This window comes from Eretmochelys imbricata, chromosome 9, assembly GCF_965152235.1.
Source record: "Eretmochelys imbricata isolate rEreImb1 chromosome 9, rEreImb1.hap1, whole genome shotgun sequence".
Lineage (NCBI taxonomy): Eukaryota > Metazoa > Chordata > Testudines > Cheloniidae > Eretmochelys > Eretmochelys imbricata.
In genome coordinates, this window is record NC_135580.1 from 59,473,122 (window position 1) to 59,488,161 (window position 15,040).

Here is a 15,040-nt window from a genome sequence, read left to right on the forward strand (position 1 = left end):
AGAAACTGTCTGCAAGGGACTCTCTAGGCCCACTTGCCCCTGTGCTGCATTGCGCTCAGCCCTCAGGCAGTGCCCAGCACGCATGACTGGCATTCATGAGCCAGGGGCTCTACGGTTCCCTGCCATTGGACCCCTCACCTTTGGGGCATCTGTAAATTGCCTGACCTGGGCCTGGGCTGTCAGCCTCCAGCCTGAGCAGGGCTGTGCTGGCTCCTGCACCTCGGGATGGGGGGTGACAGCACTCAGGCATGAACAGGGAAAGGGGAACATGGGATTGGCTGGAAGGCAAAGCCACCTCTGTCCCGCACCGTGAGTGGGGTGGAGCCCCTCCCTGTGCAGGGGAAGGGGAGCCTGCCCAGACATGCAGGGCTGGCTGCTCACCAGCTGCTTGGGGAGCACCATCCCCACTGTGTTGGGTCCCCCATTTGCAGCTGCATTGTCCAGCACCTCCTGCCAGGTGCAGGGCTGAGCATGCGCTGCCTCCCAGCGCCATGCACTTCGAGGGGCTGCAGGCCTGGAGCCAGGGGACTGGGAAGCTGGGAGCCAGGAGAGTTTAGCTGGGAGGCTCAGCCTGGCTATGGGCCCTGGTGACAAAGCCAGCTGGAGCCGGGGACGCTCTGAGCCGTGGGAGCTAGTGTGGCCTGCCACCATCACTACATGCAGGCTGGCCGAGAATCAGCAGTGACACACCCACCTGGGATGTCTGTGAGACCCCTCCGCTGGGGCACCTGCAAACCCAGCTCCAGCAGGCACAGCCTGTCTCGCCCATGTGCTGAGCCCAAGGGCAGGAGGACACATGAGCCACATGCCTGCAACTCTTCATCAGCCACTCACTAGGGCGAGCACAACCAGGGTTCAAGCCTCGTGGGGCATTTCAGGGGGTGTTCCCCATGGGGCTGTGACTTCCACCTGCGTTACGCCTCCCACCCTTACAGTCACTCTGTTGTGGAGGGGACATCAGACCCGGGCAAAATCATGGCAAAGCTGATATAGAATTCAATCAAAAAAGCCTTAAGACCTGGACCAGGGTTTTGCGGCGACTTGTCAAACCAACCTGCTGTCTGTCTAGGGTGCATTCGGACCATGTAGCTGGACTAGACCTTTGTAATGCATTTGATTTAGTACTGCACAATGGCCAGCTTACAAAAGGATCATTGCAAGTTTGCCCTAAACCCATGTGGGGTAGTGATTAAGAACTAGGGACCTGACAGATCTCACCATGTAGTTCTTGCTGCAGAGCCACCATGAACTAGGGTGTTGAAGTGGGGCACATAGGGCTCCATTGTGTGTTCAGTGCCAACATGGGCCATTTGCAGCTGACATGAAGCTGGGCAGCGCAGTAATGAGCACTGAGTCACATAGCAGGTGCAGGATCACTGGGAAGCTGGGCCCAGTCAAACAAAATGCAACGCCAAGTCATGCACCAAGGAGCGCAGGCTGCACCCCTAGGCTGGGGACCAGGAGAGCAGTGACGGGGAAGGATTTAGGGGACCTAGTGGACAAGCACCTGCACACAAACTCCTAATGCAACACTGTGGCAGGAAAAGGGCTCGCGCCCATTGACTGAGGGCCCAGGGGAGTAGCGCATAGGCATTGGGAGGTGACCCCCCCGGGGAGCAGCAGAGCACCCCCTGGTTCTTTCTGCTTGTCATTCCCTGGGAAGCTCGCCCTCTACCCCAACCCAGCCTCACCACCCCATGCCTTGCCTCTTTCCATGACCCATCGCTCCAGGTGTCCCCGCAGCCAAGCCCCACTGAGCACAGAGGTGGCCGTGCCTGCATTTGTTACCCTGGAGCCGCTCTCCCGAAGGTGCCCAAAGCATTCCCTCCAGCCCTGCGGGGACGGCTGCCACTGGCTGCACAGACAGCTGCAGCCTCTGGGCACCACGTGCGGCTGCAGCCTGGCAGGTCCCCGTGTGCATGGCGCAGGGGGCTTGGCTCAGCATGGACGGGGGTAGAGTGCAGAAGGGGGCAACTGGGTGACAGTCTGGCAGGATGCTGCAGCCCAGTCCTGCCCTGGAGTGATGCCAGTGCGGAGTCCCAGGCCCCTAAGCAGGAGTGAGGGTGGGTGGGGATGGGATCGAACAGACCTGGCTAAGCAGAGCCGTCTTGACCCTGAAGCTGAGAGCAGCTGTGGGGGAAGGTGGCTGGGGCTGGAAAGCCCCTTTCTGGGCAGCTCCGTGGGCAGCGTGGTAGGTGCCAGCTGGTCATGGGCTGGGAAGTTGGGCAGCGGGTGGAGGGGGAGGGGTGGGCACCACACTGTTAAGCCAGCCCACTGCAGGGCCTGGGGCACTGTCGCCCCAGGTAGGTCAGAGGCTGCACTGGAGGCTGAGGTGCTGGGGACGGAAGAAGTGGGGTCAGCATCTTTGCCAGGTGCCCTTCCCCCGCTGGGGACTGAAGGGAAGGGGTGCTTTGGCTGTTGGGGGGTGGGCTCTGGAAATGGCAAAGCCCTGGCTGCTCATTTGGCCCCCAGGGGCCAGGACAGGGTTGTTCCCTGGCGGATAGGATCCCTCAGAACTTGCCCAGGGGTGCGCCTCCCAATCAGCCTGAGTCTCAGTGCATCCTGATCCCTGCACCCCCTTGCATCCCCAGATTGCTGCCCTCCCTGGGCTCCTGGCTCCAGCACAGGGACAGTCCAGCCCTTTCCAACCTGCACACAATGGTCTTTTTGCTTTCTTCCCAGCAGGACCCATCCTGGCATGGCTCCCCCAGGTTCATCCCAGCAACATCCACTGATGATCACAGCTAGAGAGAAGCACCGGTAAGGGATGATAGGGGGACATTCTTCACCCCATAAGAACAAAGGGTCAGATCAAAGGTCCATCAAGCCCAGTATCCTGTCCTCTGACAGTGGAAGGTGCCCCAAAGGGAATAAACCGACAGGTTATCATCAAGCGATCCATGTCCTGTCACCCAATCCCAGCTTCTGGCAAACAGGCTAGGGACACCATTCCTGCCCATCCTGACTAATAGCCATTGATGGACCTATCTTCCATGAATCTATCTAGCTCCCTTTTGAACCCCGTTATAATATTGGCCTTCACAACACCCTCTGGCAAGGAGTTCCAGAGGCTGACAGTGCATTGCATGAAAAAATACTTTCTTGTGTTTGTTTTAAACCTGCTACCTACTGATTTCATTTGGTGGCCCCTTGTTCTTGTATTATGAGAAAGCGTAAATAACACTTCCTTTTTTACTTTCTCTATATCACTCATGATTTTATAGACGTCTATCATATCCCCCCTTAGTCGCCTCTTTTCCAGGCTGAAAAGTCCCAGTCTTATTAATCTCTCTTCATACGGAAGCTGATCTATACCCCTAATAATTTCTGTTGCCCTTTTCTGAACCTTTTCCAATTCCAATATATCTTTTTTGAGATGGGGTGACCACATCTGCACGCAGTCTTCAAGGGGTGGGCGTACCATGGATTTATATAGAGGCAACATATTTACTGTCTTATTATCTATCCCTTTCTTAATGATTCCCAACATTCTGTTCGCTTTTTTGACTGCCGCTGCACATTGAGTGGATGTTTTCAGAGAACCATCCGCAATGACTCCAAGATCTCTTTACTGAGTGGTAACAGCTAATTTAGACCCCATCATTTTCTATGTATAGTTGGGATTATGTTTTCCAATGTGCATTACTTTGCATTTATCAACATTGAATTTCATCTGCCATTTTGTTGCCCAGTCACCCAGTTTTGAGAGATCCTTTTGTAGCTCTTCTCAGTCTGCTTTGGACTTAACTATCTTGAGTAGTTTTGTATCATCTGCAAATTTTGTTTACCCCTTTTTCCAGATCCTTTATGAATGTTAAATAGGACTGGGTCCAGTACAGATTCCTGGGGGACACCACTATTTACCTCTCTCCATTCTGAAAACTGACCATTTATTCCTACCCTTTGTTTCCTATCTTTTAACTAGTTACTGATCCATGAGAGGACCTTCTCTCTTATCCCATGACTGCTTATTTTGCTTAAGAGCCTTTGGTGAGGGACCTTGTCGAAGGCTTTCTGAAAATCTAAGTACACTATACCCACTGGATCTCCTTTGTTCACATGCTTGTTGACCCCCACAAAGAATTCTAGTAGATTGGTGAGGCATGATTTCCCTTTACAAAAACTATGTTGACTACATCCCAACAAATTGTGTTCATCTATGTATCTGACAATTTTGTTCTTTACAATAGTTTCAACCAATTTGCCCAGTACTGAAGTGAGGCTTACTGGCCTGTAATTGTTGGGATCACCTCTGGAGCCCTTTTTTAAAAAATGGTGTCACATTAGCTATCCTCCAGTCATTTGGTACAGAAGCTGATTTAAATGATAGGTTACAGACTACAGTCAGTAGTCCTGCAATTTCACATTTGAGTTCCCTCAGAACTCTTGGGTGAATACCATCAGGTCCTGGAGACTTATTACTGTTTAGTTTATCAATTTGTTCCAAAACCTCCTCTAATGACACCTCAATTTGGGACAGTTCCTCAGATCTATCACCCCAAAAGAATGGCTCAGGTTTGGGAATCTCTCTCACATCCTCAACAGTGAAGACCGATGCAAAGAATTAACTTAGTTTCTCCGCAATGGCCTTATCGTCTGCTTTAGCATCTCAGTCATCCAGTTGCCCCACTTGCTGTTAGCAGGCTTTCTGCTTCTGATATATTTAAAAAAAATTTTGCTATTACTTTTGGAGTCTTTGGCTAGCTGTTCTTCAAATTCTTTTTTTGTCTTTCCAATTATATTTTTACACTTCATTTGCCAATGTTTATGTTCTTTTCTATTTTCCTCATTAGGACTTATCTTCCACTTTTTAAGGGTCCCTTTTTGCCTCTCACTGCTTCTTTTACTTCGTTGTTTTACCCCAGGAGCTGTGACCCTCTCATTGCGCCCTCATACAGCCCCCCTCTCCTCTCCCCAACGCCAGCTCCATGCAGCGCCTGCAGCCCAGCCCAGTGCTCGTCTGGCTTCTGACTGCACCGTCTGAAGGATCTTCCTCCAGGGGCACCAGTCCCCTTCTGTGGGCTTGAAAATCCCTCTCAAACTGGACTTGAGCTGTTTGGGAGCCCAGGCCTGGGACAGCAGGGGCTGCGGGTCAGGACTGAGGGGCACTGATAAAGCTGTGTGGGAGCCCAGGGCTGGGACACTAGAGGGTGCAGGTCAGGATTGAGGGGCACCAGCAGAGCCATGAATGAGGACTCCAATGCATCCGTGCTCGTCTCTCACTTTCAGTCCCTTTCCAGGCCCCCTTGTCTCCCTTTTGTAACAGCCCAGCACCCAATGCCCCTGCACACCTGTCCCCTCCCCCACCACACACTCCAGGCCCCCTCGGCTCACCCCTGCTCTCATCTCGCAGGCTGCAGTGAGGATGGGGCCCCCCTACAAGGCTCCAAGCCTTAGCCCATTAGGCTGAAATGCAGAGGGGGCTGGGATCACTGACTCCCCCACTCACCCCCCCCCATCCCCCGACTCAGGGGCTTCACGTTGGAAGCCAGCAGCATCCAGCGCTAAAGGGAGTTTCCAGTGACCGGCTGAAGGCACTGCATCCCATGCTGCATCCCACTGGAGAGCAGCCCAGGAATGTGTGGGTGTGGGCAGGGGGAGCTCCCTGACAGAACCACACCACAAATGTCACCAGCTGGCCTGTATCTGGTCACTGCACACAGGGGCCAGGGAGTCCCTCCCTGCGCAGCCTGAACCCCAGCCCACATCCCACCAAAGCTTTTGGAGTCCCGTCCCCCCCGCATCCATTCCCCTTCCCCACGGGGCACTGATCCTCTCCCATCAACACTGTTCCACCCCGACCCTTCCCACTACCCAGCCCCTCCCCCATTACAAAGACACGCCTCTCTGCATGTATTATCAAAAGTAGAGTTTATTGCCATTTCTAGCTAGATTCACACAGTCATGTTAATGCTCTGACAGTCTAAATCGAGAGTGACGCCCTGTCCCCTCCGCAAGAGCCGTCTCGAGGGGGGGACGCTCACGGAGCAAATAACCTCGGCTCTCGGCCCCCGAGGGGCCGGGCCATCCCGTCCACGGCAGGCGGGTCTCATTGGCATGTTTCATTATAAAATCTCTGCTGTGGGTGTCCTGTGGCCCTGCTCTGGGCGGGCTGGGGGACGGGGAATCTCCCTCCTGGAGGGGTCTGTACACAGACCGAGCTATGTATAAAAATCTATCCCACAGCGAGACAGCTCCAGTCACCCATTTCCAAACACCATCCAAGCGGCCCGCCTCCACACTTGGCTGGAATCCCCAGCGGGCCCCAGGCATATAGCTATGGGCAGCAGCATCCATAGAGCCCCCCACGAGCCCCAGGCTTCGGTAGCCATCCCCAGCAGTGGTTGTGTGTATACGTTCCTTAGATGCAGCTAAGGATATAAAGATCCCTGCACTAACGAAACAAAGCTTTCCTTGTAATCCCCAACCTGTGGTGTGCACAAGCCATGCACTGTCCACAGCCGCCAACACAAAGGTGCTGACGAGGTCAGTTTTTGGTTCCTACCCCAGGCCCATTCCAGGGTGGCAGGAGGGGCAGATTTGTATCTCTCCTCAGCAACAACTGGCTTCCTCCAAGGATCAGTCTTTGTCAAGTGCAGCAGGAGCCCTGCTGAACGGTGCAGCGAGGGCACATGACCGGATGTGCAGCCCCTGCACTCTCACGGACGTGCAAAGAGGCCCCCCATGGGGGTCGTCTGGCTGTGCAGTGTCCCAACATGACACCTCGCTCCTTCAGAGCCAGTCAGTGTCCCAGCAGCTGGGGCAGCGCCCCTGGCACATCTCGTAGCTCTCGCTAGCTTGGGAAGTTCTCCACATGAGATGAGGGAGGAAACAACTTTTAAGGAGATTAAGTAGAAAGAGTTCAGTGGCTCTGCCCACTCCGAGGACAGAGCCACCTTACACCGCAGAGCCCCCGGTGTGCTGGGCCGGGGCAGCTGCCCCGCCCGTCTGCTCCTCTGCAGACAGCCCCTCTGCCGGCAGCCGGGACTGGAATTTCTCCAGCTGCTCAGGGCTGGCCAGGGTTTTCAAGAGGCTGTTCTCTCGCTCCAGCTGGGAGTTCTTCTCCACCAGTTCTTTGATCTGCTCCTTGAGGATCTCCACCTCCTCCCTCACGGCATACATCAGGTGGTTTTTCACTAGATCCTAGGAGACAACCAAAGGCAGGGTTACCAAACTATTCCGCCCCAACTCCCAAGCTCAGCTATGGACTCCGGCTGCAGTCCAGGACCAGCTGGGCTCTGTGCTGCCGTCACCAATGCTCAGAGCTAGCCTGAGCTCCCAGCTAAGCCGGCTGAATCCAGCTGTCTGGCTGCAGCAGGGTCAGTGGTTATGGGGCTCTGGCTAAAGGTCTCTCATCGGGCAGGAAGCAGGAGATGCTATTAGCACAGTTTAGCAAGGGGCATGTCTACCAGGGACACTGCACACCGTTCAACATGCAGCAGATTTTGTAACAACTCCCTGGCGCCTTCTGCAGGTCTCTGAGCCCAGCTCTCTGCCCTTCTCAGTAGGGCTCAGCGGCCACACGGGGGCTGGGATCTGCTCCCAAGCACACCGTCCCTCTAGCCCAGGGCAAGATCACTGCGCTCTTTCCCCCGCAAGAGGAAAAACAATTTTAGAGACTGATGTGCCACAGCCCTTGGCATGGCTGGAGTGAAGCCACGGCGCTGGGAGAAGAACCTTGTTGCTTTTCCAGCAAGGCCCCTGCCAGCTCCCAGGCACTCTAGGAGCAAGGGGGGTAGGGTGCCGTGTCCTGCCTCTCTGGCTGCAGGGCGCGGGCCTGGGGCTCCGGGACGCCGCCGGGGGTCCCGCCTGCGCTTTGGGATCCCCGACCCGCCTGGCGTGCTGAAGCGGTCAGCGAGCTTCTCTAGCGGCAGACAAAGGCGGGCGTGCGCCCCGCAGCGATCCCGGGGAAGGGGGCAGGCGGGAGCCCTATTGCATCAGCCCAGGGAGCCCTGCCCCTGCCCCGCGGGGTGACCACGTATTGCATCAGCCCAGGGGGCCCTGCCCCAGCGCCGCGGGGTGACCCCAGCCCGTGCTCACCATCGCCTGCTCGATCTTGTTGTCAATCGCCACCACGCTGGCTCCGGAGGCGCTGAAAGACACAAGAAGGCGGCGGCCAGTTAGCAGCGAGCCCGATCCGCAGAGCCCGATCCGCAGCGAGCTCCGCTGCACCCCCCAGCCCGGCGCCCCCCGCGCGGAGCCCCCCAGCCCGGCCCCTACCTGTTGTCCAGCTTGACGGAGACCACGTCCCCGCCGAGGAGCGAGGAGAAGAAGGAGATGGAGAAGTTATGCAGCTGGTACACGGCCACCTCCATGGCGGACTGGTAGAGCTCGGTGCTCATGGCCACGGCGCACAGGGGCAGGGCTAGCGGGCTCTCGCCGCTCGGGATCGGCAGGGCGCTGGGGGGCTGACGGAGCCGAGCGCGGGCCGGGCGCAGGGCAAGGGGCGGGCAGGGGCCGGACGAGCGCACGACAAGCGCGAGCCGGGCTGAAGCCACCAGTGGGGGCTCGCCAAGCGCCACCACCTTATATAGGAGGCTCCTGCTGGCGTCACATGGTGTCAGGCTGCGGCTGGGTGGGGCGAGGCTGCGGCTCTGCCATGTCCCCGCCCTGAACCCTGGGGCGAGCTCAGGGAGCTCTCCGCGCTTTTCCCCCTTGCAAACAGTGCGTCGGGAGAGGGTATGCGGGAAAGGGGGGTTAACTCCGCCGTGCAGAATTTTCCCTACACACAAGCTCTGGAGAGCTCCGCCCGCTGCAAGGGCTTTGCTAGCAGTCTCGTTCTCTGCTTGAAGCTGCTGTGTGTAGACCCCCGGCGCTATTAACCCCCCCCCCCGAGGGTTTTACCCCCAATACACACGGATGTTGAGGGTCGTTTTGCATGTTGCAAAACCACTGCATCATTGGACACGCAAGTGTCCGGGATTCCAATACCTGCCCCCCTCCCAGAGATTTCTGCAGCTTCCAATATTTCAGTCAGACCCGGTTCAAGGGGCCCGCTGCAAAGCACACGAACCCGGCCCCGACCCGTCCTCTTGTTGATCGGGAAAATAAAACAGCTTTTCGCCTTTCCCCCCGGGCTTGCAAGCGCGCCAAACCCGGCGGCCAAAGCGAGTGTAAAAATGTGCATGCGAAACAAAACAATTCCCGCTAATAACGCCCGAAGAATGGCAGGCTCGAGGCTGCGCCCAGGAGCTACTACACCCCAGAAGTAGGTCGCTTCTTAACCAGAGTTACATAAGCTTCCACCAAAACATGTTTTGACTTTCGAGTCCAACAGCTTCCAACGGCGCCTGCTGGTGATTCCCTCCCTTCCTCGCGGGCGCAAAGCGACCCCCGGCGGCTGGTAGCTGCATGGGCAGGCCGAAGCTGCCTAAGAGGACGAGCCTTAGGAAGATGCTGCTCCCCCAAGGGGATGCAACAAGAGTTATTGCTCCTGTGGGCAGCAGCTTTTGTGCCAGGCTGCTCTGGGCCATACGAGCCAGCGGCGCAGGCTCTGGGCTGCATAAACGGACGAGAGCCTTGGTGGCCACAGTATGCTCTTGTCACCGGCGTGTTTTCCCCAGGAGTCCCTGAACTGCACATGCGAGAGGGCTGGGTGGGTACCATGACCAGATGGGTACCATGAGTGCCAGAGGAGAGATAGGGTCACTCCTCCTGCAGAACAGACACTTGCATCATGGCGGTGAATCACGGGCTGCACGTGTGTATTGAACACAGGTGTAGGGCTACTAAACCCTGAGCTCCTCCATCTGCCATGCTAAACTGGGGGACCCACAGGGTAGCATGCTCTGTGCAGATATAGTGTGTAATGTCCTGGCTTTGTGGGTCTGTGTCTGAGAGCACGATGCTGCTATCTAGTGCACTGGGCCCACACCCAGGATAAGAGGCCTACTACTGCTACTACCACCTGCGTGTCAGCTGGCATGGTTGTGGAGTCGGAGAAGCAGGGTTACGGCTCAGCGGTGTGCGTGTGCATGACATTTACACAGTCTGTCAGCAGCCCCGGGGCTCCTTACACTGCAGGCCCCAATCGGAGCTCTCACTGGAGAGGGGGATATTTATAACACATGTTGCATCCCAGTGTCCTTGCGGGACCCTACCCTCCCAGCAATGGGCTGACTGGGCTCAGAGATGCCAAGCAAGGTACGGTCCCTGCCCTGAGGTACTCGGCCTCTCACCAGACAGCTAGCAATTCTCTGTGAGGTCCCTAGAGCTGGGCCTGCTGGCTGTTTCCAGCCCAGCTTTCGCTAGTAGAGAGGGCTGCTTTTGGCTCAGACATTTGCATACTTGGATGTGTTTGCTCATGTACTCCATAGTGCTGTGTTAGCTCCCTTCTCTCTGCTCTCTGGCACCCAGCGGCACCGAGTGACCTGAGCAGCAATGGACGAATGCAGCAGCCCATCCTTCCGGGAACGTGCACTCTGCTCCTGGATCTCTGCCCTCCTGGCGCCGAGGGATGCTCCTCTGCTTTCCCTGTTCCACAGCATGCCCAGCCAACAGGAACCGGCCTCCTCGGGCACTCCAGCAAGGCCTCTGTGTGCTAGCACATGGGTGCGTTTTCCTAGAGCGGGTCTGAGTGGCTGGGGTATCTGCAGTTCAGAGGAGGGCTGTGCCTCTATCCCCATGTCTGTGGGATCCCCCTAATATAGGGTGACAAGATGTCCCGATTTTAAAGGGACAGTCCCAATTTTTGGGTCTTTTTCTTATATAGGCCCCTAATACCCCCCACCCCCTGTCCCAATTTTTCACACTTGCTGTCTGGTCACTCTACCCTAATAGCTCAGAGCAGGCCCCGCGGAGCCAGGCGCTTCACAGACACCCAGGGAGCCAGGGCCAGCCTTCTACTAATAAACTAGAGCTGCCAGCAAGCCTGAGCTGCTCAAGAGCCTGTCCCTACCACAGCCACCAGAGGCCCCCCACAGCCACAGCAGGTCACGAGGAGCGGGAAAGGCAGCGGGGCCGGGGCCACATCTCGTGGGTTCAGTAGAGCACCAGACGCCCCAGCAGCAGTGCAGTACAGCCCCCACCCCAGTTCACACTCACGTGGGCAGAGGTGGGTGCTGCTGGCTCCCCGGGGAGATAAGCGTCCCCATGGGCAGTGCATGGAGAACCCGGGCGCTATCTCCCTCGTGCGGAGGGGCAACCCTGCAGCTCCTGGACATGGGGACTCCTTATCTGGGTGGCTCAGCCGGTGAGCACAGCCTGCTGGGCCGGTGCGGGTGCTGGCCACTGTTTGGATTCCAGAGGGTGGGGCAGTTATCGGGGTGAAGGCAGCAGGTGTGGACACTGATCTCGGACCCTGCTTGGAGTGGGCCAGGGAGACCAGGTTGTGATTGGGGGCACAGCACCCTCAGCACCGTGTGGGGTTTGGCAGCCGCCCTCTGCAGAGCTGGGGCAAAAACCAACTGGCTCTGGCAAAGCCTGGAGACCAGGCCTGATGCAGCTTCCCCACGGCCCGGAGAGCAGACCCCATGCTGCTCCAAGGAGAACCCGGCATTCCCCTGACACTCATGCAGCTCTGCCATGGCCCAGAGAGCCACCCCTAACGCTGCCCCCCACCAGCTGACATACAGCCAGAGCATCAGCAAATGGTATGCTCAGAGGGCCTTTGACTCTGCTCTCTGTGCAGCTGCCCTCCAGGGCAGAGCCCTGTGTAAGCTGGGAAGGTGCCTATGGGTCAGCTAAGCCTGGGCCAGGGGGTGTGGGAGCCCAGGCCCAGCACAGGGCTCTTTGCAGTGTGGGTGTGGCTAGGCTGGAAAGCTCTGACAGGCAGCAGGCTGCACGGCAGACGGACTGCCCTGCCCCAGCCTAATCCTCCCCGGAGCAGCCCTGCTGCCGCTGACTGGATTTTTAGTGCCTCCTGGCAGAGCACTGAGACCGCCCGGTCTGCCATTCCCCATGAAAGGTATTAACCTCAGGGCACCCACAGCCGGAGAGCTAGGGATTATTCCCAGCTTCTGTGCCCTGCCTCCCTCCACAGGCCAGCACCTGCCATTGGCGCCTCCAGACCCAGCGCTTGGTCGCAGTCATTCCCAGATGAACTTGAAAGCTTCAAAGGCAGCCAGGGAAGAGCAGCGAGGCTCCAGGAGCCCAGGTCTCTGCCCCTGAATGAGCTGAGCTGAGGGCACCCAGTGGCTGGTCATGGTGCATTCAAGATGCAGCCTTTCTGGAGGGCAGTCTGGGATGCAGCAGGCTCCAGGATCTGTCTCACTGGCCCCTTCTCCTCCCTGGGGAGCTGCGCACTGACACGGGATGGAATAATCACTTGAACACCTTCCACCCAAGGGTCATGCTACACCTTACGAAGTGGAACTGGGACCATAATCCCAACATTATAAATGGGGAAACTGAGGCACAGAGCAGGGGGGCGATCAAGCAGCAAAGCTGAGAATAGAGCCTGAGTGCCCTGCTCTAAGCAGTGGCAAACACTGCCTCCCAGGACAGGGAATAGAAGCCAGATTTCCAAAGGTCAACCCTTTCTCTCATCACCCAACCACACACCCCTCCCAGAGCTAGGAAAAGAACCCAGGAGTCCTGACTCACAGCACCCTGCTCTAACCATTAGATCCAAGTCAATTCCCAAAGCTAAGAATGGAACCCAGGCCACCTAGAACCCCCTGCTCTTACCACTAGACCACCCTGTCCCTCTCAGATGGACTCCCGTATGCTAATGCATTACCAGGCCATTCAGACAAATGTGAGCACTAATTCTGTCCCTACTAACCCCCAGTGGACACCTTGAACCTGGGGCTGCCTGGATCTAGCCCTTGGACCCCAGCCCCAGGAACGTCCTGGCAGGTCCCGAGCAGCAGAGACATATCATGGCAGGAGAGAGTGGAAGGGATCGTCTGGCCTCCCTGTCACAGATCCCTCCACCACCCTGACAGCACACATGGGGTCCCATGGCTTTGCTCAGTCTGCACCTGTAAAAGCTCTTGACCCTTGCCAGGTGACCCTGACCCACAGCAGGGGCCTGAGGCCAGGAGATCAAGCTCAGTCCCTTCCCAGCGTTCCTGGGTCTCAGCCCTTTGTTACTGAATCTCTGGTCACCCTGGAAGGGATCCTGGCAAGGAAAGGCAGCTGCAAGCTTGGACCTCCCTGGAAGCCAGTGGCACTGCGGAAAACCTGAAGGAGATGGCATTCTCTGTGCTGGGGCTGGCCAGTGGCAGGGGCATCCAAAGAACTGACTGAAATGCCCCATGATGAGAAGAAAAGGCTGGCTCCGGATCTGTTGGGAGCAGCTTCTGGAATCTGTGCATGGGCAGAAATGGCTCAAGGTAAAATCAGAGTGGTCCTGGGGTCAGCAGCCCTCCGAGGGGGGTCAGGGCCGAGCTGCCGCCCTGGATCCTGGGGTAACAGATTGGCCCAGAAGAAACCTGCCCCCTACACACAGGCTGCCCAAGCTCAGTCAAGACGGACCCCTGGAAGAAGCGGCCTCTGAGGAGAAGGGGCAGGAGGGGCCACCCTGGAGTGAGAGTGGTCCCAGGAGTAGGCCAGGGAAAGGAACTAGGAGGTTCCCAAGAGAAGGAACATGTGACGGAACCAAGAATATCCTGAAAGGAGGAACCAGAGGCTGTTCATCAGGGGAAGGGAGTGGAGCAGCCTAGGGGTCCTGGCCCTCGACGTGGGGCTTGGCCTGGAGTACCCATGGCTGAAGCACCACACAGTATTGGATTGCCCCTGAGATGGGCCTGAACACGGACTGCCTCTGGATATGTTAATCTTGTCATCAATACGTGAGGTCCTGCAGGGTGCTCTAACGCTCAGGTGGGCTGGTTTACACCTGTCTAGACCTGGGTGAGGGGAAACAAGGCAGGGTTTGCATACAGTATCAGGCCTAAACACTAGGTGGCAGGGAGGTGGAGCCGGTGTGCCCACAAGATCCTAAACCTTTAGACGCCAGGACACGGAAACTATTGTGCAAAACTCAGACAGTGCTCATTGGACCATGTGAAATACTGGCCCAGCAAGGAGCTTCTCACGGTGACATGCTTCACATGCATCTAGAAACGCTGACTTGGCTCAAGTGCGATCCATTCCCCAAGCTAAATATGACATGCTCAAAGAAGAAACACAAAATGCTCCACCCTGCCGACAGCTCGAGAGAGAAATTCTGGATGGACCAGGACGATCCGGGTCAGCAGAAGAAACCCAGACACTTGGATCTTCCTGGGACTATCCAGCAGAAATGACCATATGTGACGAGGTTCTCCACAGAGGTCACTGTGTCAGACTAGCACACAGAAATGCCGATCAGAGTCCACAACGTTTAATTGGGAAGTGGAAGAACAGACCCAAGATGTCCTATGCTGGCCCGGCAAGAATGCCGCTATTGAAGATAAGGTATCCAAGTGTGAAAGCCATACTCAAGGCAGGAAGCCAAATGCAAAAGAACCAGTGAAACCGCATACAATTTCTGATCACTCTTGGTGCCGAGCTGACGCATATCTATGCACATTAAACAGGAATGATTGCCACTTATTAGAGGACTTCTCTACAGGGATATTTTCATCAACTAGCACCATAAATGGTAAATTGTAACAGATAATGGCTCTCAATCACAGCATATCCTTTTGCTATATCAGTTCTCATCTCTCTTATCCCTCTTCCCCCGCCGCCGCCCAATCAAGCCCTAACCACGCACAGTCAAATAGGTTAGCTGAAAAGGCATGACCAATGTTAACAAAATATTGGTAGGAGTCTCAAGTGACCCGCCCTTAGCACTGTCAGGGGATCACAGCACGCTGTTCAGAGATGTACAGGCAGAGGAGCACAAATTCAATGTCCACGTTGCATGTGCTCCTTGAATCAAAGACAATGGCAGGAGTTACCGTGGAGCTCTAGGACAAGAAACCAAGAGAGAAGAAATCCCAAGACAAGAATGCCAGGAAGGAGTGCTGGATTCCAGATACAGGGATGGGCCACCTGCCCATGCACCAGCAAAACTGGCTGTCCCAGGGTCACCTCAATTCTAGGGCCAGGCGGGACCACTGTGATCACTAACTGAGCTCCTGTATAGCACAGTCAGAGGATGTGCCAT

The 15,040-nt window shown here is 56.5% G+C and overlaps 1 protein-coding gene across 2 annotated transcripts in view; it reads right to left on the reverse strand.

Moving 5' to 3' along the window:
- Positions 1-5,854: 5,854 nt before the first annotated feature.
- Positions 5,855-15,040, reverse strand: part of TSC22D3 (TSC22 domain family member 3) — a 50,010-nt gene continuing 40,824 nt past the window's right edge. Inside the window, exons 1-3 of one of the 2 annotated variants that reach the window (XM_077826579.1) lie at positions 8,221-8,514; positions 8,041-8,092; positions 5,855-7,143 (exon numbers count right to left, since the gene is read on the reverse strand). In XM_077826579.1, the coding sequence (XP_077682705.1) occupies positions 6,898-7,143; positions 8,041-8,092; positions 8,221-8,342 (420 nt within the window). In that variant the 5' untranslated portion in view covers positions 8,343-8,514 and the 3' untranslated portion in view covers positions 5,855-6,897. Of the gene's footprint in view, positions 7,144-8,040; positions 8,093-8,220; positions 8,515-15,040 lie in introns of those variants that run through there. The other variant, XM_077826578.1, reaches the window with a different exon arrangement.